A 27,300-nucleotide genomic window follows, 5' to 3' on the forward strand; every position below is an offset into this window, starting at 1 on the left:
GATGACAGCGACAAGTACTCCGTTATGCTAACAGCAAAGTATTTGATTATTTGAAATCTAAATTTCTAAGAGGCCACAGAAAGATGAAGGTTTATGCTCATTTAAGTTATATAAAAAAGTAATGTACTGAAGGAAAAAATCCATGCCAGGTTACTGTACCCTCCAGGAGTGTTGCTTTTCTTTCTAGAGAAGGAATGGTTCAAGAAATGTCACCAAACTGTTGGTCAGGAGTCTATGGGGCATAAGGGACCCCAAGGTAGTGGTTAGGACACTGCATTATTCTGAAGGACAGGGGGACATAACAGCTTACAATGTAGAATTACAACCTAAGGAGCATTCATATCAGGTGTATCTTATGATGTGTAATGGACAAAAGAAAGGGTGCACAGGGAGTAAGGGTGGGAGTCATTCCGGACGTTCCACCATACTTGATCAGTGCCCTTGAATAGGGCTGTGAAAGCAGAGCCTTGAGGACACTATCAGGACATGGATTCTTTTTCAAATGAGGGTAGACCTGTATCCTACTACTCAGGTGAGACAGCCCATCCATGCCAACCACAGGTGTAGGTATAGGAGTCAATTAGACATTCTTTGACAATTGCTGGAGTTGGTGGATTTGATATCTGAGATATGATGAGTTGCAAAGGGTTGATAGGAACATCTGATATAAAGGTGAAATGCATGGGAGGGCCTGGGTACTTCTTGAAAGTGCAGAGACAAATTTTTCTTTTAAAGATGAGTAAAGTGTCTTTGTCCATGGAATTCCCCAACAGGACACTACAGTACCAAGTGTGCAATAGAGCCATGTTTCATGACTGCAGTCATGTACAACCTAGTAGTGAAATGGCCTTTCCCACAACTAGGTAGGTTTAGCTAATGCACAAACTTAACACAGATGAAACAACCAAACTAAGGGACAAAACTCTAAACAATATCCTGACCATTAAGATTAAATCTACTGATCTCACTATATGCTTCAATGCTTAATTCAGCTTCAATTACCTAAACAGGATCTACTGAAACTGTGCTTATATGCACATGAAATGAATGGAAGGAAGGGCTGACTTATAGCACAATTTCATTCATCTCATGCTGTTGGGTCACATCTGACTTCAATAGAGACTTCAGTAATAGCCACTGTCATCCACAGAGCTTACTATTCAAGTATGAAACAGAAGCAGATTTTCAGGCCTTTTGTATCCCACACACACACACACACACATACAAACAGATGTGCACACACACACCTATAGACCACTCATATATGCCAATCCACCTACTGCATGTATTTGGGATGTGGAAGAAATCAGTGTTCCCAGAAAAACCCATCACCACACACAGGGATGACATGCATACTCTGCACAGACAGCACCCAGCCTAGAATAAAAATGGAGACAATTCTGCAGTGAGGCAATAAGGGTACCCACTGCACTACACAGAACAAATGTTACATTCTTATAAAACTAACAGCTTCTATTATGAGCTGAAATCTCATGCAGATCCTTTATTAGGTTTGACAGAACTGCTCAGCTGTAAGATTTGATTGGCAGGACTGCAGCCAAGCAGTTTTGATAAAGTGATACAGAAAATGATAAGCATCTTTGCTCCTGATTGTGTTAGTGTCTTTTCATAACTTCTGGAAGTTCAGAGAGGCATCTGAGCTCAAACATGATCTGCCTAATAACCAATAGACTGCTCCAAGCATATGCACCATCTAAAAGAAGACAGAGCAAGCTGTTATCTGTGTTTGCTTAATTTATGAGAATCAATGTCTCTTCATGTTATATAATTCAGTGTTTAGCTATGCCTGAAATTTTGCCCCTAGTCTAACATAATGGTAGATGTGGTTTGAATGTGGGGCAGGCAGTGTTTGTGCAGGTTTAGATGCTTTTTTTATGAAAACCTGTTAATGCTCCTGTGATGATATGGACTAGTGCCAGCATAGCCAGCTGGAGTTCTGCGAAGTATGATATGTCCTTTGAATATCAAACCAATTTATACAAGATGCTTGTGTTACAAATGTATTAGAAGTATATTGCATTTGAATATCAAATTGATTTGCACAAATGCTTATGTTGCAAATGTATTAGAATCGTTTGGCATTTGAAAAGCAAAACGTGTTTATAAAGTTGCTAGTGTTAAAAATGTATCAACAGTGGGTCCTGCTGGACACAGAAGGAATACAGATGTGAGAATGTATGTATATATGTTAGCAAAGAACACTGGAAGAGAGCGGGTAACATCTAGGTTACTTCTTACTTTAAGAAAAATAGTGTTACTTGGACCACCTGTTGGGCCATGGAAGTGCTTATCTCACAGCTCTGAGTAGGACTGGAAACTGCATGTCTGGAAGAAGCCTTTGTTCATTAGCTCAGTAAAAAGAAGGGAAAACTCAGGCACTGTCATAAACATTAGCAAAACTTTAGATATGCATCTTATCACATCTATGTTAACATCCTGTTTCAAGCTTTAAAGAGGGATAGTATGAGAACCTAGAGTCAGTTGACCAAATGAGGTCATTCTGCCAGCCAGCTTGGACATTTTAGATACTACAATGAAAAATATCACTGCATTGAGTATTCTGTCTTGGGCTTGGCAACAAGAAGGACCATTAACCACACCATTGTCCTTGCTTTATTAAATCAGTAGGGAATAGTAACTCTCCTAGATTCAGAGAGAAAAACATAGAGAAGCTTAGTTTAGATATTGTTTTTCTTTATTTGTCTGAGTCTGTCCATCAATGTTATTTTCAATATTTCCTGTGATCTGAACTCTGTGGTTTACTATAAATATATATTCAGTATTTTCATGTTCTATTATTATTTATCATTAAATATATTTAAAAAAATTGTGGCTGGTCCTTTTAGAAAGTATTTAACATTTCAGACTGCTTATTATTTTGTGAAACTGTGTGGGCGACTCCTGAAGGCCTAGCGGTCTTGGTCAACTACTATTTGTATTAGTATTAATATTACACAGTATAATTGGACACCCTGTTTTAAGGTCTTTAGAGTAGCTGATTGTGGAGTGTCTGGTGGCAGTGATAACTACTTTATACTTGTGCAGAATGGGGCACAGCAGGCAAATCTGTGCCAGCCTTTCTCAGATGTGTGTGTGTGTGTGTGTGTGTGTGTGTGTGTGTGTGTGTGTGTGTGTATGCATGTATGTGCGAGCATGCGAGCATGCGTGTGTGTGTGTGTGTGTGTGTGTGTGTGTGTGTGTTTGTGTGTGTGTGTGTGTCAGCAACTTGGAGCAGGGACATGAAGCTCTGGTTTCACAGAAAGAGTACTGGAGATCCTGGCTTGAACACTCAGCTGAGGACTAAACTGTGTAGCTGTGCTCATAGAGAGCCTTACTGAGGCCCTGAAAGGAGACAGATATAAAGAAATACAGACCCCAGGCTAACTGCATTCCCTGTGTGCTCTTAAGGGAAACTGTACTTGGTGCAGAAAGCTGCATCAGGAAATACTGTGTGTATCTATTTTTTTCTGAAAGTGAATGTTCCCTACAGGTGTCAGTGGTGAATATTGAGGGTCCTTGATCACTGGTTCAGAAAGGGGTCATCACAGCTCCTTTAAAATTTTATAAAGTTGTTGGTGGAAGAGGGACAACTGCCTATTTTTCAACTGGTTTTGAGTATACCATTGGTTGGTGGTAGGACATTTTGTATTGTCACCCACAAAAAGCAATAAAGTATATTAATTTGAAAACAGTCTCCAAAACCACATTTGTAGACCCTACTCTAGCCAAAAATCCAAGAATAGATAGCATTGCACATTCAAAGGAATACAGAGCAAAAGTAAAAATCTCATTCTCTAACTCACTTAATGCTCACCACAATATCCAGAGTATTAATCAGTTTTCTATCTTATTTTTGAACTCTGTAAAATCTTGGACTGAAGGGCCAATCACTGGAGATTCTAGCAACTGCTTCTCAGGAATCAGATTGAGATTTGTGCTTCTATTTGTTCTTCTTCTTTTGAGACACAAAACAGAAGGATATTATTTCCTAGCCTTCCTAGAGATTACCAATCACTGGAAAGCCAGAAAATTGCTTGTTAAGAACCATTTCAGGATTAATGCTACATCTTGGCTCCTGGTGTGAGAGACACTGATTCCAGTTGGCCATCTCTGATTGTGAAGTGTGTTTGGACTTCAATGAGCAGTCTGGTTACAGTTTTGATGAGTACCTCTTCAGGGTGTTTTGTGCAGCTTTGTCATCTGTTGAGTCCAGATGATGTGGCTTCTAATCAAGAGTAGACTGTAGCAAGTATAATGAACACATCAACATCTGGGTTAATATTACTTCTCAGGAAGCAGTTTGGAATTAATTCTACTCTTGTTTCTGGTGAGAGAAGGAGATGAGGATCTCTGATTCCTAGGTGCATGTAGCTGTGTTGAGATCAGCACTATCTCCACTGCCAGACAGAAAGCACCTTCAATAATCAACTGTAAATCGCATAGGTGCTAGTCCCTCTTCCGCCTGCATTAGTAAGCACCTGGAACCTTAGATTTGCACTTTCAAACCATCTCTGTAGCCATATTGGTTGAAATGGATATTATTTGACAATGTAGCAATTATCTCACGTTTAGTCATAACAACATACTATTTAAACAAACTGACAGAGTCTGTAAGAGAAGTAGTTATTTAATTATATTAGGGGCAAAATTTTCACTTGAAGACACTACAAATAACAAGCACATTGTTAGAGACACACACCACCACTCTAAACCTATCACACACAGATCAGACCAAACACTTAGACCTTAGTTAGAACCACAGTAGAACCAAATATCAGCTGTAGCAACAACAAATCACACACAACCAGGAATCCACCAAGCAGTTTTCTAAACAGCAGTATTTTATTCAGATAAAAACTGTCTTAGTGCTACAGCTAAAAAGCCTTTTCATAGACCTTCATATGTTGAGGCTATTAAAAGTAACCTTCCTAAACCACAAAGGCCTCCTTAATGTAACTTAAGAAACAAGTACCTTAAGCAACCTCACAGACACACATGGGTAGCACTAATGTTGAAACATACAAAGAGTCACTGTTTCTCTGTTCAGAAGTCAGTAAGACCAACCTCCACATAATCCAAGGGGAATTATGGCAAGGGCAGAATTTTGAGTTCAGGAAGTAGTTTCTGACTTTAGTTTTGAGGAAGCTAGTACTATTAATGCTACAGATGTCAGAAGGAAGCCTATTCCAAGCTTGGGACACTGAGATTTGTAGAGGAGTTTGCCAATATTTTTGTTTGGTTTATAAATGTTTAGAAGGTTCTGGTCAATGCAACAAAGTGAATGAGCTGGGATATATATGGGGATACTATGGATTCAAGAGAGGGACAGGCTAAGGGTTTATTTAGGGTCTATATCATATAGTCAAAGCTTTAGGTAACTGAATACCTAAAGGTCGACCGCTAAACAGCAAAAGCAGTAAACCGTGAATGGCCACTTCTACAAATTTTTTCATAGTGAAAAAATTCACTTGGCCATTATCAGGAATCTGCCCTTTTCTCCACTGTAGAATGATCTCAGAGTTTGTAAATGTAGTTAGGGGGGTGTGGGGGAAAGCTCCCCATTCAATTAGGGTTTGAATTTTTTTTGTACGGCCAAGTAAATTTTTGCCCTAAGAAAAAATTTGTGGAAGTGTCCATTCACGGTTTACAGCTTTTGCTGTTTAGGTATTGAGCTTTAGGTATTTGTTTACCTAAACTTTAATTATCTAATATATGCCCTTTATTTAGCATGGAGTGAGCAAGCTGGAGCTGGGAAAGCAGCAGGAGCTGAGGGAATTCAAGCAACTGAAGTTTTTTTTCAGGGCAAGGCAGTGATGAGATTTATATGGTTGGTCACAGGCAAATCTGGCTATATTGTTATATGTTTGTTCAAGTTTGGTTAGTAGGGATGATTGGAGTTGCGTAAGGATAGGAGAGGCATAGAGAAGGCATGGAAGTAGAAAGGCTTGAGCTAGAATGGGTTTTGAGTTGGGAGCTAGGAATTTTTTATTTATATACAGAAGTCCCAATTTCTGGTTAGTTTTTTTGTACAGAGTTGTATATGGATGCCAAATTTAAGCTGGTCATCAATTATAGTTTGGTGTGTGGTTCATCTTTAATAAGGGTGTTATCATGAGAAGAGATGGTAAAGGTGGATTTGTTCTGGGAGAGAGATTTGGGAAGGAGATTAGTCTTTTTGGATTAAGTATGAGTTGGTGGTCAGTTAGCCATTTTTCCACAGATGACAAAGTGTTTTGGGTGAGGGAAAGAAGGTTAGACATATTATTAGAGATAGAGATAAGAGCAGAGTGATTAGCATATTGTATGAAGGAGGAGGTGTTGCAGTAGGAGTAAAGTTATTAGTGAAGATGTTGAAGAGGAGAGGTCCAAGGATTGAGCCTTGAGGGATGCTAATGTAAATAAGTAGGAAAGGGGAACAAGTGGATTGCCATTGTACAGACTGGAGCCTGTTTGACAGATAGCTTCAAAACCACTGAATAGTAGAAGGAGAAAGTTTAAGATCAGTTAGTTTACAATTATCTTGGGATGAGAGACAGTACTGAAAGCTTTAGAGAGTTTGAGGAAGAGGGAAAATACAAGAAGATTTTTGTCCCTGGCTTCAGCAACAGTGTGAGTGAAAGATAGGAGGGCAGTAGAAGTGTTATGATTAGGCCTGAAGCCATGTTGAGAAGGGGTCAGAAGGTTTTCCTCAATTAGGTATTTAAGAAACTGGTTATAAATACATTACCCAAGGATTTTGGAGACTGAACAGAGAATGGCAATGGGTCTATAGTTTGATTGATTTGTGGAGTTACCTCCTTTGTGAAGTGGTATGGTGTAGAAAGATTTCCAAATATCGGGGACAGTGGCTTCTTGGATGGTTTACCTTTGCAAAACTGGATCACACTAGTGCGATTGCTCATATGAGCGAATCGTAACCACAAAAATCTCAACAGCAACAATTTTAAATGTTCAAAAAATCAGCAAATCGAAAAGCAGATTAGCTGATTTTCTAACATAAATGTTGAAAAAAAAATGTAATGAAGTGTAAAGCAGGGGGGGCAAGCCCCACTACACCCCCTACTTTAATACTCTAACTCCAAGATCGCACTACAGTGGAGAAAGGGACCATTTTCCAATCCCCACTATAGTGCAATCCGCCCAAAAATGCCCAATGTGCAATGAGAGAATGTTACTGTGCATTCACTCACTGCACATTCAAACCTTTTTGCGTTCATTTGCAAACTTTGCAAATGTCCTTTTGCACATCTGCTGTTCACCCGTGTGCAAATCGCACACGTGAAGGTAAAACTTCTTGGATAGCTCTGTCTACTAGGATAGAGACAGAGTTTTAGTTTGAGTAGCAGTGACTTTATGTAAGCAGGAGAGACAGGGCTAAGAGAGAAAGGGATGGTCTTTCTAGCAGTATGTGTGGTATGAAAGAGGTTTTGTCTTTTAAACAGTAAAAGGAGACACTGGAAGACAACCAGAATACAATCCACTTTTTAATGAAGTACATAGCAGGATAAACATAAAAACGCATTAACTGAATCACTGCGTTTTGATCAAAGTATCTTCCTCAGATGAGTGCGCCAACATCTAGAACAGTTTATACACACAGAGAATCCCAATCACGCAATCAAACAATTGGTTACCATGCCTACCCTGTAAAAGTGCCTTTACTTGAAAATGTGTGTATACAAGTGTTTACAGCAAACATTTAAAACAAGTAAAATGTGTAAAACCGATAAAATATTGACATCCAATAATAAAATATATACAAATATTTGTTTCATTTATCATATTGAGCTTAAAAAATCTTTATTTAATAGTTGCAAAATGATTAAAAGGTTTAAAACTATGTTTTAAAATCATGTTAAAAAACAAATAAAAAAAAAAGCATTGCAATGACACCATCTGCAGCATGAACTGAAAATGACATTTAAAAGCAACACAAATATTAAAGTTTAGCTGCCCTAAGCTTTAAAACAGGCTTTAGTGATACCATGTCATTCAGACCGGGAAACTTGTTGGCCTCCAATATCAATTGCCAATACAACTCTTTGTACTCCAAACGTGTTTCCCAAGGACCACATCTTGAGTCAATAGGTACCACTTCCACTACAAAGAAATAAAACCCTGAATCTACACAATCTTGTGTATGCTTATAAAAAGCATTGTTTATATTTTTTCTCCTGATGTTGTAATTTTGTTCATACATTCTCATTTTTAAATTTCTTTTTTTTCCAATGTAAAATGCATCACATTTATCGCACAAGGCTAAATAAATAATTCAATTAGTGTTACAGTTAGCAATAGACTAATTAATAGACTTGTTCCTACATTTCAAGTAGTGTGTGTCACCCACTTTAATATAAGGGCATTGTGCACAACTGCCTCATTTTTGTGTACCCCTCTTACTAGAATTGTTAAACCTGGGTGTGTTGTTTTCCAAAACATTTTTGATGTTATGGCCCCTTTTGTCTATACACTTAAATGGTTTATCAAAGATGTACTGCAAGTCTGATATATTAGCAAATCTACCCCATTCTTATTCAATAATATTCCTAAAATTCTTGCCTCGCCATCATAAGTGATGATCAAAACACTATTGTGAACATTGTCTTCTGAGCTTGTAACAGTCTTGGTGTTACTCAAACTTCCTCCAGCACCACAAGAAATAGGGGCAAACCTTGTTTTCCTAGCTTCAAACACCTTACTATATATCTCTGTCAACAATTGTTCCGGGTAACCACTAACTTTAAACATTTCAAAGAGAAGAGCACTTTCAGTCACAAAGTCATTGTTGACCGAAGTTATTTTACTTATCGGGATGTACCGTCCTTACATAATTCCCCTCTTATGATGATGTGGGTGGGCACTAGCATAATGTAAATAAGAGTTTGAAAAAGTAGCTTTTCTGTACACTTTGGTCTTAAAATTCCCATTACACTTACTAATACAAAGATGTAAATATTTCATCTCCTCATTATTACTACACTTACTAATACAAAGATCTAAATATTTCATCTCCTCATTATTACTACACTTACTAATACAAATATTTAAATATTTCATCTCCTCATTATTCATTTCATATGTAAACCTTAAGAAATCAGTGGTGCCAGATAAATAATTTAAAAAAATCAATAAATTCACCTTCAGATTTTAATCAAAAAAGACAAACATCATCAAAAAAGTGGGCATAAAAGTTCTAGCAATGTCTAAAACTACAGTTAAAGACACATTTATTCTCCCATTGGGACAGTATAATGTTAACATAGGTGAGGGCACAATGAGCCCCCATGGCCACACCTCTTAATTGTTTAAAATATTCTCCCTCAAAATATATAAAATTGCTTCTTAAAATAACATCCATTAAAATAAGGCAGGTACGAAAGTCATTGTAACTAATATCATCACTGTCACATAGCCTCTTTAAACCACTCCAGACCTGTATCATGGGGTATAGAGGAAAATAAGTATATTACATCGATTGTAACAAATGTCAAACTGTCAAGATACAAGCCAGCATTTGACTTGATTAAAAAGTCCCATGAGTCCTTTAATACACTAACACCCCCTAAAGACAACTTTTTAAGCTTTGAATCCACAAACTTTTCTAGGGGGGTAGTGAAAGACCCTTCAGCTGAAACAAGAGATTTTGACTTTGGAAGGTTTGGGTTAGTTTTTGAATTGATTCAATAAAGTGGGCATTAAGTAGGGTGGCAGTTTCTTGGGGAGTACTGTTAGGATAGGGACTGTGGGTGGTAGGTTCACCAGAGTGCAGAATTTTGTTGATTGAGTGCCATAACTTTTTTGGGTTAGACTTATGAGTGAATTGGGCATCATAATAGATTTTTTTTTGTCTTTATTGATTTGTTTTTTTTTTTTTGAAAGGCTTTAAAGTTCTTTATATTTTTGGAGAAGAGTTGCAGATTTAGTTTTTAGCCATTGTTTGCAGTTCTTGCCCCTCCTTTTCAGGACAGAGAGGGTGTTTTTAAGAGAGCCAAGTAGAGTAGGTTGTTTTGATTCTAACTTTTCTTACAGGAGCTGTAGAGTCAAGCATGGCAAAAAAAGTGTGATTAAATTGTAGAACTGTGTCATCGAGGGAAGGTACTTTAGGTGGCTCCAGTTAATAGAAGTGAGCCTATCATTAAAGGTTTCAGCATTAAAGGAAGAAGGGTTGTGGCATTCAGTAAAATAGTGGGACTTAGGTAATTGTGGGGAGTACTTTTCAACTCAAGTGGGGGGGTGGTCACTTAGGGAGTCAGGTAGGGCAGTGAGGTTATGATACAGGGTAGCATCAGAGGTAAGAATCCAGACTAAAGTGGAGAAATTAGTATTATTGCTATTGTAGGGAGTAGGAGTTGAAATAAGTTGATGAAAGCCATGGAGGTTAATATGTAGGATAGAAGAGGTAGTACATAGTTTTTGCCAGTCAATAATAACATCTCCAAGTAGTATGGTCTCATAGGGGATATGCAGTGAGATCCAGGATAGGACAGATTCAAGGATGGGAATGGTATTTCCAGGTGGTATTTATATGGTTGTAATTGCAAATGTTTTATGGGGTTGAGGTGACAGTTAAGAAGTAGTTCAGCAGGGAGAAAGTTAGGTTGAGATAAAGGCAGGGGGGATAGGCTGAGGTGCTTGGAGTACATTGGTGGAACTCCACCACCTTTTTGGCAGCTCTGTATAGATGTTAAATATTGTAGTGAGAAGTTAATATTTCAGTCTCAGAGATGTGTGGTTTTAACCAAGTTTCAGATAGGGCTAAGATATGAGGGGAGTAGTGGGCAATCCAAGAATGTAGCATTGTAACATGGTTATGTAGACTCTGTATATTAATTGCATAAATATATAGATGTTTTTCCAGATTGGTATTTGTAGTGGTTGGGATTGAGGGGCTAGGATCTAGGTGGATGTCACCATCTTGTAATAGGTTGCTTGAGAGTGGGTTTGGTTTTATACAGTAGAAGTAGAGACTATAGGATTTGTATTTAGGTTTAAGGGATGTAGTTGAGAGAGTGGATATTTTTAGTTTGTAGAGTTAAGTATAGGATGGATTGAAAAGAGAGGGGGAGATAAGGAAGGGGAGGGAGGGTTCCTTGTGGAGTAAAGGATAAGTATAAGTAGGAGCTGAATGAAACTGGTTCAGTTTGGTGTGATAGGATGTAAGGAAAGAAAAGTATAGTAATAGGATAGCAATGATGCAGAGGGGGGCATAATGTATGTGTGAGGCAAAAGTGAAAGTAAATTAGAGAATATGTAATGATAAGAGTTGAGATGTATGTAGATGAGCTTACCTCTTAGAGAGGGTAAGAGACAGAGGAAAGGACGAAGATGGTATTATACAGATAAGTAGTGAAAGTTGAAGCCAAATAGGATGCTAATGTGGGAAGGGCTTGGGGAGGGAAGATGTGAGAGATTAGTGGTAAGGAGTGGGTGGGCAAAGTTAGGACTGGATAATTTGGAGATGTGGGAGGGGTGAAAACAAGGTGTATGAGGAATAAATGTAGTAAAACTGGGAGTGGGTGGGAATGGGGGTAGGGTAGAGGAGTGGAATGAGCCTGAGTGTGGCAAGGGTGAACAGAGTGGGACCACAAACAGCAGTCACCATAGAAAACAATCACTTACTCTGGAAACAAGAGTAAGAGGTACAGCAGAGTGAGAGTGGAACTAAGTAGAGTACGTCAAGAAGTGAGACGAAGTGTGGGCAGGATAGGGTAAGAAGCTACAGCAAGGTATTCACTAGAACTCAGTTAACAGGATAACTCTACCAGAAAGGAATAGATGATATCAAGCCAGTTATCAGCAAAGTGTTAAAAATATAGTGAAAATACAAAAGAGAAAAGCTTTGAACAGTGCTATTAAAGTGGTAAGTATTTGGGGGGGGGGTCTCTGTGGCATGCAGGTCGCCATTAATGCTAAAATAATTAACAGCTTCAGTATTTAAAGTTGAACATACTTTAGTTTAACACTGGGCATACATAGAAGAGCACTGTCCTTGTCCCAGGTGTTGGTTAGGATTCTATCATAAAAAGTAGTGGATGTCTGTGAATAATTAGCCTTGGGTCTTAATACCTAGAAATAAATGTAGGTGAGTTTTCCAGACCACAAATGACAGTCGCCACAGAAAATGATCACTTAGCCAGGAAACAAGAGTTAGAGGCACAGCAGAGTGAGAATGGAAGTAAGTAGAGGAAGTCAGAAAGTGAGACGAGGTATAGGCAGGCTAGGGTAAGAAGCTACAGGAAGGTATTCACTAGAATTCAGTTACGAGGATAATGCCACAAGAAAGGAAGAGATAATATCAAGCCAGTTTTCAGCAAGGTGTCAAAAATACAGTGAAAACAGAAAAAGGGAAAAGCTTTGAACAGAGCTATTAAGGGGGTAATGCATATTTGGGAGGTCCTGGTGGTGTGCAGGTAGCCCTTAATGATAAAATAAATAGCTTCAGTATTTAAAGTTGCACATATTTATTTCAACACTGGGCATACATAGAAGAGCACAGTCCTTGTCCCGGGTATTGGTGAGACTTCTATCAGTAAAAGGCAGTGGATGTCTATGAATTATTAGCCTTGGGTCTTAATACCTAGAAAAAAAGGAGGGGTGATAAAGTGATGAGCTTTGTATGGGAATCAGTCATTATAATTACTGTAAGAATAGAACTAGTGAGTTCATACAGAGAGGGGTTAATGGTTAGAGGAGGTAGTAGAGTTTACAGCAGTTCAGTACAGGCTTAAGAAGTACATAAAGAGAGACAGCAGTTCAGGCCATTGCAGTCGCTAATATCTCCTTCAAAATAACGTGAAAACACATACTCTGAAATTCTACTTTTCATCTGTCTATCACAGTCAATATGTCTACAAAAGTTTAGAAGCATTTATAGGCAGTATTACAAGCAGAGGAATTCCATTTAAATAAACTAAATAGAGTCTAACTGGATTCAGTGCATTACATACATTATTCTACTTTTCCATTGATGGAAACTCATACACAGGTTTAACAATTGTGAGGATGCAGCAATGCAGTCATAGTAGCTGATAACTAATACAGTTACATTTGACCTGCAGCCTTACTGTCATCACATATATCAGTGGCAGTTAAGCAGTAGTAGTTAAGACAGTAATCCACAGAAATACGAACGTGATGTTTATGTTATTACTTTCCATATATACACTCTATAGTTGGTTTTGCAACATTTAACAGTTAGTAGGTCAAGAGCAAACCTTTATTTGGCTGAATTAAAAAAAATAAAATGCTCTGCTGAGCTGCGGTTACAATGAAGTAAGTGGCAGTTTGCATACATGTAATGACTAATACAAAAGCTCCCAGTAGTTTAGTCAACAGAATACCATCCAGGAAATGTTACCTTATTTGAGAAGGTTTTGAGCAAGAATGCACCTAAAAATCCATTAGTTCGACTCCTGCACACTGCTGGGATGGGTCGGAGGATTATAAGAAAAATAAAAAGATGGTGTGGAATGCTGAGAAAGGATTTTGAATGCCCTGAGGGGTCATGGGAGAGGAAAGGCAAACGTAAAAACTAGGGACGTGTAGTTCGAGCAGGACAAATAGACAAATAAAGGCAGGTGAGTTTCCTGGACCACAAATAGCCGTTGCCACAGAAAGCAATCACTTAGCCAGGAAACAAGAGTAAGAGTCATAGCAGAGTAAGAGTGAAAGTAAGTAGAGCAAGACTAGAAGTGAGAGGAGGTGTGGGCAGGTGAGGGTAAGAAGCTACAGCAAGGTATTTTACTAGAACTCAATTAACAGGATAACTCCACCAGAAAGGAATAGATGATATCAAGCCATCTTTCAGCAAGGTGCTAAAAATATAGTGAAAATACAAAAGAGAAAAAGCTTTGAACAGGGCTATTAAGGGGGTAATGAGTATTTGGGAGGTCCTGGTGGTGGGCAGGTAGCCCTTAATGCTAAAATAAATAACAGCTTCAACGTTTAAAGTTGAACATACTTTAATTTAACACTGGACATACACAGAAGAGCACAGTCCTTGTCCCAGGTGTTGCTGAGGCTTCTATCAGTGAAAGGCGGTGGATGTCTGCAAATTATTTGGTTTGGGTCTTAATACCTTATTTGAGAAGATTTTGAGCAAGAATGCACCTACAAATCCATTAGTTCAGCTCCTGCACACCACTAGGAGGGATCAGAAGCTTATAACATATACCAGACTGTGAGGAGATGGTAGGCAGTCCTAACTGCTTAGCCAGCGATGGTGTGTACCTAACCTCCACAAGGCTTTCATATATTGGCTAAAACATCTGCCCATCTTTGCCACAAATCCAAGAACACATTCTATTAGTTATGTATTCAAAGGTAAACACCAGAAATAAAAATGTTATAATACAACTCACTTAATGTACACTGCAATATTCAGAGTATTAATTCCTTTTCTAGCTTATTTTTGAACTCAGTAAAATCTTGGACTAAGCTGCCAATCATTAGAGAGTCTAGGAACTGCTTCTCAGGAATTAGCTTGGGACTGTGTTTTTAGGCAATATGAGTACTCAGAAGTTTCCAACATAACAAACCAGAATCCAGATCATCCCTTGCAACCTCTTAGCACAAAAAATCTGGACAAACCTGACATAATGGGGGGACAAATACCCAAAAATAGGGACAGATTTTAATTATTGTTCTTATAAACCGAGAAAGTTGCTAGAATAACAGAAATTGTTTTGGCATGCATTTTTCTAAATGATATGATGTCTGAAACTCAAATGTATGTCACTATTTATTTAGTGACTTGAATCCTCAGATCATCCCAGTGATTCACCAGAAAACCACAGATTTTTTTAAGGAATAGACCAAAAATGTGATGCAAAAATCTGAAAGGTTGAGAGGTATGATCCAGATTGCAAAAAGGTTTTGCTGTTCAGTTATAGAAATCTTAACAAAACACTGCACTCTCTACAAGCACCTCTACCCTGAAAAACACTGACATACACATCATTACAGAGACCTACTTCAAGACCATTGTGAGCATCCCATCAGTACAGGGTTTCAATGTCTCTCAACACATTCAAGCCAGCACAATAGAAGAATGCACTAAAGGTTGTTGTGTCTTTCGGCTTAGGGGTCTCCATAGCGGAACTCCGGTCCGCTAATGATTGGTAGTTGATTTTTACATGCTGAGTTACCAGCCCTGACACACAACCTTCAACAAAGGTATGCCCATTCACACATGTCTCCACGTAAAAGACGCTCTAGCTGAGAATCGAACCGGACAGCGTCTTACTGTGAGGCGACAACGCTACCGCAGCAAGGTGGTGGTGTCAAAATATCTGTTTAAAAAAAAATCAGTTCTTCTGCAGAAGTTAGAGAAGATAATAATATGGAACTCCTCTTTGTCCAGCTTACCATTAACAGCACTCCTTATCACATAACAGTTATCTGTAGGACCCCATATATGTCCCCCCTAAGCCCATAACTACCTAACTACAATGGTGTCCCTATGCATTAAGCCAAACACCATTCTCCCTGGGGCACTTCAACTACCTCTTCATTAACCAGGAGACGGATACATCCTCTAACATATATGCCCAGAGATTTCTGGAATTCATCAGTACAAATTTTCTGAACCAGTTATTCCATACCCAAACCATGGGTGATAAAATACTGGACTTGGTGTCATCAATATGTGATAGTTCTGCTCCCTACCAATTGTAACTCCCTCCCTGGTCAAATATGACCACAGATCAGTCCCATTCACCTTAAAACTGAAGCTGGACAAATTCCCACTACCAAGGTGTTCAGAGATTATGCAAAGACTGATGTATTGAAACTGAGTGATAACTTGAATTAATTCTACATCCTATTCTAACTTGATGACCCCACTGCTTATGTAGAATCCTTTACTACCATATACTATGCACATGTGAATACCTGTAAAGATACATCTGTCCCACACTGACATAAATACAATGCCAAATTCAGAAATAAACCCTTGAGGTTGAATCTAAACATAAACAGGCTCTATAATAAATGAAAAGAAAAAAAAAAAACAACGTATGTAAAATAAATGCAACACTCAAGATTCAAAGAAAGCTCTTGGTAAACTTAATAGGAAACCTTGGACCCTGATCAAATCAAACAAAGCCAGATATGAAGTAAAATTTTCCAAAAAGGCAAAGGACAACCACAAATCCTTCTTTAACTGTGTTAGAAACCTTCAAAACAAAGCCTATTACTGTACAAAGTTAATAGTAAATAATATCACATACTCTGTGCCAGAAAATATAACTAGTCTACTAACTGGATAAATTTATCTCTCACATCCCCACGCTTTGCCTTCTTACATTCCCAGATCCCATACTCACATCTACATCCACTTCCCCCTTGAATCTCACATGAGCAAGTCCTTAAGGCACTATCCAAGTCCAAGAATATTGCTTCTGTGCAGCCAGATAATATACTGGCCTGCTGAAACAGTACAGGTCAGCCCCCTACAGAGGCCACTGAAGGTCAGCCTCCAAATAGGCTTTGTGCCAGACAAATGAAGGCCAGCAACTTTCATCTCCTTGCACAAATGTGGACATTAATGGACAAAGGAAATTATAGACACACAAGTCTGACCAGCCTAACCTATAAGGCTGTGGAAAGGATTATTATGGAATTGATAAGTAAGGACATAGGTAACTTACAGACTCTCAACCCAAACCAAATTGAATCTGTTATTGGCAGGTCCTGCCTACTTAATCAGAATGACTTCTTCAAGAAGCTTACTAAAGCAATGGATAAGACAAAATCAGTCTACACTGCATGTGTACCACCTTGCAAAGGTATCTAACATCATTCAACACTCAAGTATCATAGACACACCATTCAAACTAAATGGTAAAGCTTATGCAACTCAGTGGATAGCTGACTGGGTCATAAATAGAACCCCAGAAAATTAGAGTAGGCTGTTCTACCTCCTTCAAATGACCTGTAACTAGCTGTGTATTTCAGGGTTCAGTCCTAGGGCCACTGCTCTTTGGTATTTACTCATTGAAGATCAAAGCTACTGCAAAGGGTTTATGTTTGACCAAGTCTGCAGATGACTTTAAACTCAATGCCATCATAAACTCCCTTGAGGATGCCAAGATCCTCTAGGAGGTCCTTTTCCAAACCCACAGCTGGTGCTAAAAAAAACTAAATGCCATGAATTGTATGATAGTATCCTTTGACAAGCAAGAAGTCCTTTGTGACTATCACATTTGCAACACACTCCTGAAACACTGATCCAATAGTTAGGGACCCGGGAACCTATGCTGACTATGAGCTGTCCTTTGATCACCATGTATCCATTATTGTAAGAAAGTGTTTTTTTATTGCATAGCTTCCAGTTCCAGGGATGTGATCACTGCAATGTACTCTACACTCATCAAGCACATCATTTGACTATAATGTTGTCTTCAGCATGTACCTGTCCAAATATCTGACACAACCTGAATGGCTACAATGCTTTCTTACCAAGACAATTAGGGACTGAAATCATAAAAACTATGTGGACAATCGCAAAACCTTGTTCCTCTCCTCAGTATCATACAGGCTATTGAGGGTGATATCTGCATTGGTACACAGCATCAACAGACCCTATCCTATGCTCTCAGATCTACTGCATATTCACAACTCCAGTGGGGACATAAATACACACTCAAGAGATCTAAATCTCTTTTACAAAATAAATAGAAAATGTTGGAGGGATGGAGGTGAGTTAATTGCTTGATTATACATTTGTCTGAGGCACAATAGACCTAAATATGTTGACCTAATAAGCAAGTGGTCGAAAACACATTTGTTTGAAAATATTCAGTCTAAACACATTTAATCATTAGTTGAGAAGTAATGGTAGACACAATAAGGAAATATGCTTTTTGGAACATTGTCCATCAGTGGAATGCTTTAAGTAGTGCAACCTACAGACACATCTGTCCAGCACATAACACAGGTCAGTGCAAATCACTGCTGGTACAATGTCTCAGTGTATACTTGCAGTGATACCCTGGTTTTGAGAGATTTCTCCCATCTTAGAATTCATGGGACCATGGAACTGGTATATGTACTTTGGGGGGTGGGGGCCTTGCCCGCTGCAAAAAAGTAACTTGCAAATAACTTTTTCACAAGGTCACAAACTCAGCAATTCTTGTTGATTAGTGTGCTTTGATATTCTTTTCTCAAGCATATTGTGTTTAGAGCAAATCACGTATGTGCTGTCAAGCAACTGTGATTTCGGTAAGTTTCTCCTAGGTGAACTATGTGTTGAACAAATGTGTATTCAAACAATTTACCCACATTTGGAGGGATAGATATGTATCACAGAGAATAGCACTTCTTTCAAATCATATTCCTCTCCACATAAAGTAAAGTACTTCTCTCATACTATTCAAAAGTAATCTGGATGAATGCATGAGAAGCTGCTAATTTCACCTCTGGTTTATCACCCTTGACCGTCATAAACAGTGGCAACATGCAAGTGTTCTGCTCATCTCTGGGTTATTCATACTTAAAATATACTGTCTAGAAACATAATGATAGTGTATTGCTAGGCTTCTAAAGATCCTCATGGATCAATATATTCTAGTAAGTACCCATGAACCAATGCCATTATATAAATACAGTATTAATACTCAAGTATATGAAATTTAAGATATCCAGAGAGTGAGGAGGCAGCCTTTTCATGCTTTCATACATCTTTCATAACACAAATCTAGTAATTAATTACCCTCCTTCTCTTTCTTGGAGTGTCCATATTTTGAGTTAATCTCAACATCTCAGTTTCTAAGGTGATAACCTACATTGATTCTCTGTTTGCTTTTTATATCCAAGCCTGACAAAATGACACCTGCATGTTAATTTCAAATTCCCCCTTGACTTATGTGATGCCCCACCACTGGCAACAGTAACCAAGGAGCCTCAATCCTTGCCACTAGCTCCAGTGGAGGACATACATTGGGAGGATGACAAGTACACACACACAGTATTTCCAGATGCAGCTGTCTGCATCAAGTGCAATTTCCCTTAAGAGCACACAGAGACCACAGTCAGTCTGGGGCTAGTTTCTCCTTCTTTCTCTAGATCCCCAGTAAGACTCCCCACTGGCACAGCTATAGAGTTGAGATCCCAGCTGAGTGGCCAAGCCAAGACCTCCAGCACCCTCTCTGAACAGCCAGTTCTTCATGTCCCTGCCCAAGTAGCTGACACACACACCTTTGAAAGTCTAGCACAGGTTTACTAGCTATCCCCTCTTTGCCCAGACTATAAGGTAGTTATCACTCTCACCAGCCATGTCCTTATCAGCTACTTTAAGGCCCTTAACAAAGGGTGTCCAATCTTACTATGTAATGTTACTATCAATACAAATGGTAGTTTGACCAAGAGCAAGGCTATTAGGAGTGGATCACAGTGTCACCACATAAATATGCAACTACTCTCAGAACTTAAATATGTCTCACAAATAACAGCCACAGTGAAATGTTTAAATATGTTTAACAACAAATAATAAAAGAACAAGAAATTACCCAGTATATAATCACAGTTACATCAGCATTCAAAATCACAGGAAATACTTAAAACAACATTGCAGGACAATCTCAGATAATAAAGAAAACATCTAAGCTATACTTCACTGTATTCCTGTCTGATCTAACAGAATTACTATACCCCAGTTAACTTACTTACAGAGCAAGTAGGCAAATGTGATGAGTGGGTTTTCCAGACTATGCTGTCAGGTCAAAGGCAAAATACAAAATGCACAGTCTCTCTCTCAAACTTTTTAAATTAATATCCCAAATATTATTTTATTTATTTTATTTTTATTTTATATTTGTTTACCGTGAAAGTCCACTGGGCTGAACAAAGCCCATTTTCAGTGAAGGTCCGGGGATAAAAGCTCCAATATACTAATACAACAAGGTAATTACAGTACAGAGGTGGCTACAGCCAGATAGTTACAATAATTACATTCCTTAAATATAGAAATTGCCAGTATAAATGGTACAGCTTGCTACATTAGCACAAACAATCGGGAAAAATTATATGAAGCAGAGAGACAGTAAGTAAATAAATTTAAAGGATGCAAAACTCAGCAATAATAAAATCGCAGAAAGATAAGGCAAGGTTCATCTATAGATGCGGCTAAGATTCTGTGTTTGAAAGTAAATATTAAGTTAATATATGAGGACAGAAAGAATAGGGTAGAAAGAAGTTAAATGATGTTAAGGTTAACAGTAAGCTTTCAAGAGAAAACATAATGGAATGATAAGGGCATCAAGGATCCTTTGATGAGGAAAAGCAGGCTTAGGTGGTAAGGTATTTAATAAGAGTGGTATTGGGTCTGGGGTAAGGGGAGAGAGAGTTAAGTGGTAGCACTATATAAGGTAGAGCAGTTGCATATCCAGTTAGAGAGAAAGTGTTGGTGGAGGGCAGTTTTGAATTTGACGTGATGTTGACCAGAGCAGATGGTAGAAGGGAGATTGTTCCAAAGTCCGGAGATAGTCCAGGACCAGGAGTATAGGAGTTTACCTGCTGGTAGGCTGGGTTTGTGGACTTGTAATAGGCTTTGAGTTTCGGAGCGTAAGGACCTAGTGGGGGAGCATGGGGAAAATAGGGAGTTGAGTGAAAGGCAATCTTGTGGTATGTAAATTAGTCTGTGAGAGATAGTTAGTTGAAGGTGTCGTAAGTAATGTTGGAATTCGAGCCATTGGAGATTTCTTAATGATATACAGTGATGTGTGGCATGACAGCAGTTAGAAGCAAATTTGGCAATTTTGTTGTAGCTAGATTCTAATTTTAATTTTGGAGAGGACTGCAAATTAATTAATAAAGGTGTGCTGTACGTTAGAGAGGGAAGTAGATAGGAGAGTACTAGGGTGTGTTTGTTGAAGAGGAGAGGAATTTGCTATGCCTGTAGAGGAGGCCAAGTTTTTTGTGGGTTTTATAGATGTTGGATTGGATATGTAAATCAAATTTTAGGTTGTCGTATATTATGATGCCCATGAGTTTGATACTTGCTACGATTTCGATTTTTATTGAATTCAATGAGAAAATGTTGAAGTCTTGTATATTGATAGAGGTATTTTTTTAGGGGAAAAACAGCATAAGTTTCTTTTTTGGGGGTGTTTAAGGAGAGATGGCTTTGGTGAAGCTGAGCTTCAACTGTAGAGAAACCTGTTTGGGTCATTTGTTGAAAGATATCAAGGTTGGGTGTGGACCATACTATAGTCGAGTCATCTGCATACTGGATTAGAGAGGAATGTGGTATATCTTGGTATAGGTTGTTAATAAATATGTTAGATAGGCAGGGACCAAAGATTGAGCCTTGTGGGATGCCAGTAGGGTTGTGGATGTAGGGAGAGATGAGTGCTGCCATCTGATGGCATGTTGCCTGTTGGTACAGCTTTTAAACCAGTTAAGAGATATGGAAGACAGCCTTAGGGTGGACAGTTGAGAGAGAAGAATAGTGTGGGATATAGTATCAAATGCTTTAGAAAGATCCAGAAAGAGAGCAGATGCTATGTTACCAGATCCACGGATTTTGTTAATGGTATCTAGGAAGAATATTAGTGCAGTAGAAGTACTGTGTCCTGGACGGAATCCTTGTTGGGTTAGGGAGAGGATATTGTTGTTTAATAGGCAGTAGACTAGTTGTTTTAGGGTACACTTTTTGAGTATTTTAGATATAGGGGAAAGAAGAGAGATGGGTCAAAAGTTAGAGATGTCAGAAGAAGGACCCCCCTTTATGGAGGGGTAGGATAATGGCTTTTTTTCATAGAGAGGGAACATATGATTCTGGGATAGATCTGTTTATTAGAATGCTGATAGGATAGGCTGCTGTGTCAGCAGCAATCTTAAGGAATTTGGTAGGAATATTGTCAGCTGAGTTAGAGCAGGATTTTAGCTTTAGCAAAAATTATTTTATACAGGAAGTAGGAATGGGGATAAGAGTAAATTCAGTATGACAGAGGGGTTTATTGCAGGTTTGTACAGGTGATTTTAAGGGTGTGGTATTCTATGATGGGGTGGCTGAATTGAGGTGATGACTACTAGACAGAGGGGAGGAAAAAGAGGCTGCAAGATTAGCTATAGTGTCTATGAAGTAGGAGTTACATTTGGAAGCAATAAGGTCAGATGACAGGTCAGGGAAGGGATAAGGGCTGGACTTAGTGCCAGGGTTCAGTAGATTATTGATAGAAGACCAGATTATTATACCATATTACTGCTGAGATAGCTTGCAGAATGACATCACTTCATGTCATCTGGCAGGTGAAAACCCCCATTGATGCAGCTGGTAGCAATATAGTATCTACTTGTGAAAAGGGTCTATATTAGATGAACAAAAGTTTATCTTAGCGAACGCTCACATGAGCAAAAATTGCGGAACTTGAAACAATTGTGAGATTGCGGTACAATGAAGATGGGAATATTTGCCCTTCCCTCACTGTAGTGCGATCTCGGCATTGGAATATATATTTAGTGGAGGGGTGTGGGGGGCACAGCCCCCCACAACTGCAGTTTCGAGTTCCTGGATTTTCGCTCAAGTGAGAATTCGCTAAGATGAACTTTCATTCATCTAATATAGACCCTTGTGAAAATACATAAAGGACTTTTCTTACATCCAAGACAGATTCTGGAAGTCATAGGTTCATAAGTAGGTACTAGGCTATTGGCCCTAGGGCCTATATAAGCTTAGCTAAATGGTATCCTGGCTTTTGCCACCCAAGAAAATTATTTTCCTGTGCCCCTGTCAAGCAGAGCCACAGAAGTGATCCCAGGGGTGAATTTCCTATCTCCCATCCAATCATCAAGATTTTTCTTGAAGAGTGCTAATGAGGAGCTCTGTTTGATATAGATAGGTAGTTTGTTCAAGAGTATGGGAAGTCTCTGAGACAGGAATCTATCCCTCCAGCATGTTCTGTTTATTGTGGTGACAAGGTTTAGGTCCCTAGTGTGTATAGCTTGGAGTGATTGGGATTTCTTTATGTGGAGCATGTCCAACAGCTCTGGGTTTGACATAGCTTTGTATGTTAGGCAGAGATCGCCTCTGAGTAGGCGATATGCAACAGAGTAGAGCTGGAGTTGTTTGAGACGGTCTGCATAGGGCATCTGTTTGAGGCCGGTAATCCTCTTTGTGAGGTATTTCTGTGGCCTTTCCAGTTGTTGTAGATGTCTTGTGAGGTACATACCTCAAGGGGCATTGCACTCTATAATGGGTCTAATGAGTGATGAGTAGAGGGGATCAATGACCTCTTTTTTCCTGGATGAGAAACCTTTTGTGATGAGGTATGCCATGTAGAAGGATTTCTTGACTACTGTGGCGATGTGATTATCAAAGGAGAGACTACTATCCACCTGTGTCCCAAGGTCTCTTATCACACTTTCGGTGTTAAGTAGACTACCACCTATGTGGTAGTTCATGTGTACAGAGTTTTTACCAAAAGGGATGACAATGCACTTTTTGGCACTGAGCTTGAGGCCATGGCTTTGACACCAGGCATTTGTCTCAGTGAGGCCCTTTTGTAGGATGTCCACATTGTTAGGAGATTTGATTATGGCTCCTAGTTTGCAGTCATCTGTGAACTTTGTTTGCCAAAGACCTTCTGTGTTAGCCCGTACTTCAGAGAAGTAGATATCAAACAGGAGAGGACCTAGGACTGAACCCTGTGGTACTCCACTTGTCACTGGTCTGAAGTTGGATTTAGAGTCTGCTACTTTCACAGTGTGGGTTCCGTCAATGAGCCAGTTGGCAACCCATCTTGTGACATAAGGATTTATACCTAGTTTATGGAGCTTGTCTATAATTTCAGAGTGGGGAATGGTGTTGAAAGCCTTGGCAAGATCTAAATAGGCTGTGTGTGCCACCTTACTCTAATCTACAGCTTTGGTAACTGCTTCAAAGAAGTCTATCAGGTTTAGGAGACATGATCTGCCTTTTACAAACCGGAACTGGGTAGGGTCCAGAGTTTGTAGATTACCAAGGTCATTGTTTATAGGTTCCATGATGATACGCTCCATAGCCTTGCAGACCAGGCTCATCAGGTTAATGGGGCGGTAGTTCCTGGGGTCCATTGTAGCTCCCCCTTTGTGTAGTGAGATAACCATTGCTGTGCGCCATTCAGTGGGCACAAAGCCTGAGGTGAGGCTATGATTGAACATGGTACTTAAGTGGGATGTCAGTTCATTCTGTAGTTCATGTAGAATGCAGCCTGGGATGTTGTCAGGTCCCATGGATGCTGTGTTCTTGGCTTTGGAGAGTGTGTTTTTTATCTGTGCAGCCATGATTACAGGTACTTTGCATTTTTCAGGTATAGAGATGGGCCATTTAGGGGATGAGAGAGGGGTAAAGTTAGCACTGAACCTATCTGCCAGGATATTGGCAATATCAGTTGCTTCTGTATATTTAATGCCATTGTGCTGTAACTCAGAGCAGATCTGAGTGTTGCCTTTGAGAGTCTTGACATAGCTATAGAATGCTTTGTGGTTGTCTTTAGAATCAGTGGCAATTTTGTTTTTGTAACTAGCATTGGAGGACTTTATGAGGGATATCAACTTCTTACTGAAGCTGACCATGGAGTTCCTCCAATCATGGGATTTTACTCTTTTTTGCAACAGTTTCTTTCTTCTGTTGTAGAGTTTGTTTATAGCAGGGAACCACCAGATTGGCTTCCTTTTTTTGGAGGATAGCATCTTGGTTCTGTTAGGGATTGCACGATCCATGCACTCGTGTAAGTGCTTATAAAGTGCAATTGTATAGGATTCAGCAGTCGTATCTCTATTGTCCATCAACACGGGTGCCATGAAGTTTGCCACTTCTGTCTTAAGAAGCGTGAAGTTGGCTTTGGAGAAATTTTTTAAGCTGGTTTCCCTAATGGGGGGTAGGGCTGGGATGTGGATGTCTAGGGTGATTTTCTTGTGGTCGGATCTGACCAACGAAGAATTGACCTCTGGTGTGGAACACCGGTTGCCCATGTTGGCAATGACCAGGTCTAGGATACTGCTTCCCCTGGTGCAGGTGTGGATAAGTTGATCCAAGGCATTAGAATTTATAAATTCCAGAAAATTTTGAGCACAAGAGTTGGTGCATGAGTTTTCCCAGTTAATAGTGGGGTAGTTGAAATCACCCATTATCAGGGTGTTAGGTTGTACCCTAATATTTTCAAGTGTTTCAGGAAATGAGGAGTGGGAATCCTGGGGCAGGGTGGGGGATCTGTAGCAAGTTACAATTTTTGCGGTCTTGCCCAGAGTTAGTTGCACTTGGATAATCTCAGATGCATTATGCTGAGCAACTAGCCTGGAGGTGTGGATATCCTTAATGAATATGGACACGCCTCTGCCTTTAGTGCTTCAGTCCAAGTTAGGTGTGGTATGAATTATAGCCTGGCAATGCAGGGGTGCTCTCTGGAGCCTTGAATCAGGTCTCTGTCACTGCACAGATGTCGATGTTCTCCATTTTAAGGAGTGCCTTGAGTGAATGCATTTTTAGGTTTAGACATCTAGCATTGAGTAGCATTACCTTCAGATTTTGCTTGCTTGTACCTGTTACGGTGGTGAATTTGTCATTTGAATCTTGCCTAAAAATGGTACTATAGGTGTGGCAAGAGCCTTAGCCAGTATCCGGAATCTCAAGGGGGACAAGTGCAGGCCATCTCTGGCAAAGCATTGTGGTTTGTCGAGCATGTCATCCCAGGCAGACAGATACTGGATCCCCTTAGAATGACACCAGAAGCTTAGCCAATTGTTGAAGTCAATCATTTTGTCCTTGTACTGTGGTATCATTCTGGGTTATGGCAGGATGCTACTCAGGGCTAGGGTCATACCTGCCTGGGCTATAAGATCAGAAAGTTCCTCCATGTCTATTTTCACGTAGTCCAGGGAGGTACGTCTCAGGTCATTCACACCAACATGGACAATGACAGAGTCATATTTGTACTTGCTGTGGAGTGACCTGAGTGCATGCGTTATGTGGCGGACCCTGGCACCTGACAGGCAGCTGACAGTGACTTTCTCCTTGTTTAGCCTGCTGAGTGGAACATCAGTGTGCCTGACTATAGAGTCACCTATGACATAAAACAATAAACACTTCCAAGCCAATACAAAAAACTTCTGGTTCTAGACATTGTGTCTATTACTGCACTGAAACTGGAAGATAACATCTATTTATTATATAGTCATAAAGTAAGTTAAATTTTCACCCATTCTTATGAAGCTAACCTCCTGTGTTTCAGTTTCCACTGTTAAAATGTATACATCTAAACAGTTACAATAGTGTAAATACATTTCTGTTCAGTACTTTGCAAAACATCTCTTCAGCACACGTCTATACAATATGACACACATTTCTAATACATCTGTAACACAAGCATTTTACATGAAGCATGTTGATAGTCATAAATGACATATAATTATTTACAAAATTCCATCTAGCTGGGATGGCAGTTATCTCCTTTCATGACAACTTAAAACAATGATCTAAGTTATTCTGTGACCCATAAAAATTTAAAACTCATAACATTACAACTATTAAATGCTTATGCCCAGCAGTTCTGAAACATTGCTTGCTTAAGGTATTGTAGAACAGTCTGCTGGGTATATTTCTGCCCCAGTATTTTAACTTTTCTCAAAATGCAAAGACTGGCCCATAAACGGTCAAGTAATGACACTAAATAGATGAGACAAATGAGCCACCAGACAAAGATACATAAATTAAACGCACAAGACACTATACCAGATTCAGAGACACCTGTACAATGATGAGTCCAGAAAACACAGAAGAGTTTTAAGTTGTTCAAGTGTCAGAAATTAACAACAGAGCAAAAACAAAATAAACCCATTTTACTTACAGTATTTTTCTCTTTAATTTCTGCGATGATAGTTTTCCCATCAATCATTGCATCAAATTTATACACAACAGCATCATCATCCATTGGGAAGATAAACACAGCTTCCACCGGGTCTTGTAACTCATTCTTGTACAGGAGTGTTGCAGTAACATCTGCAATGATACCCTTCACATGCACAGACACCAAGATCTCCTTAAGAGCAACTGCAATCAGGACAGAAAGAATGAGTTGCAGGGATAACAATGTTAAGGAAATTAAAATATATCACAGGGAGAGTGTGAAAAAGCAAAAAGCAACATCAGCTCACATACAGGTATAAAATTGTAGTGGAAATATTTACAGAAAATAAATTTAAGTTTTAACAAAGTTCAAATGTACAGCTAAAATGATTGTATAATATTCTGGTATGGTAAGTCTGGAATTTCTCTTTCTATATGGACTGAGGCTGAAAATG

The 27,300-nt window shown here is 39.2% G+C and overlaps 1 protein-coding gene across 1 annotated transcript in view; it reads right to left on the bottom strand.

Annotated features, from left to right (window-relative positions):
* The window catches only part of LOC122808576 (von Willebrand factor A domain-containing protein 5A-like), a 582,047-nt gene that overhangs the window by 452,509 nt on the left and 102,238 nt on the right, over positions 1-27,300 (bottom strand). The window contains exon 3 of the mRNA XM_044079534.1: positions 26,847-27,049. Coding sequence (XP_043935469.1) covers positions 26,847-27,049 — 203 coding nt within the window. The remainder of the gene's footprint in view (positions 1-26,846; positions 27,050-27,300) is intronic.

This window comes from Protopterus annectens, chromosome 8.part0, assembly GCF_019279795.1.
Source record: "Protopterus annectens isolate FY-2018-M chromosome 8.part0, PAN1.0, whole genome shotgun sequence".
Classification (NCBI taxonomy): domain Eukaryota; kingdom Metazoa; phylum Chordata; order Ceratodontiformes; family Protopteridae; genus Protopterus; species Protopterus annectens.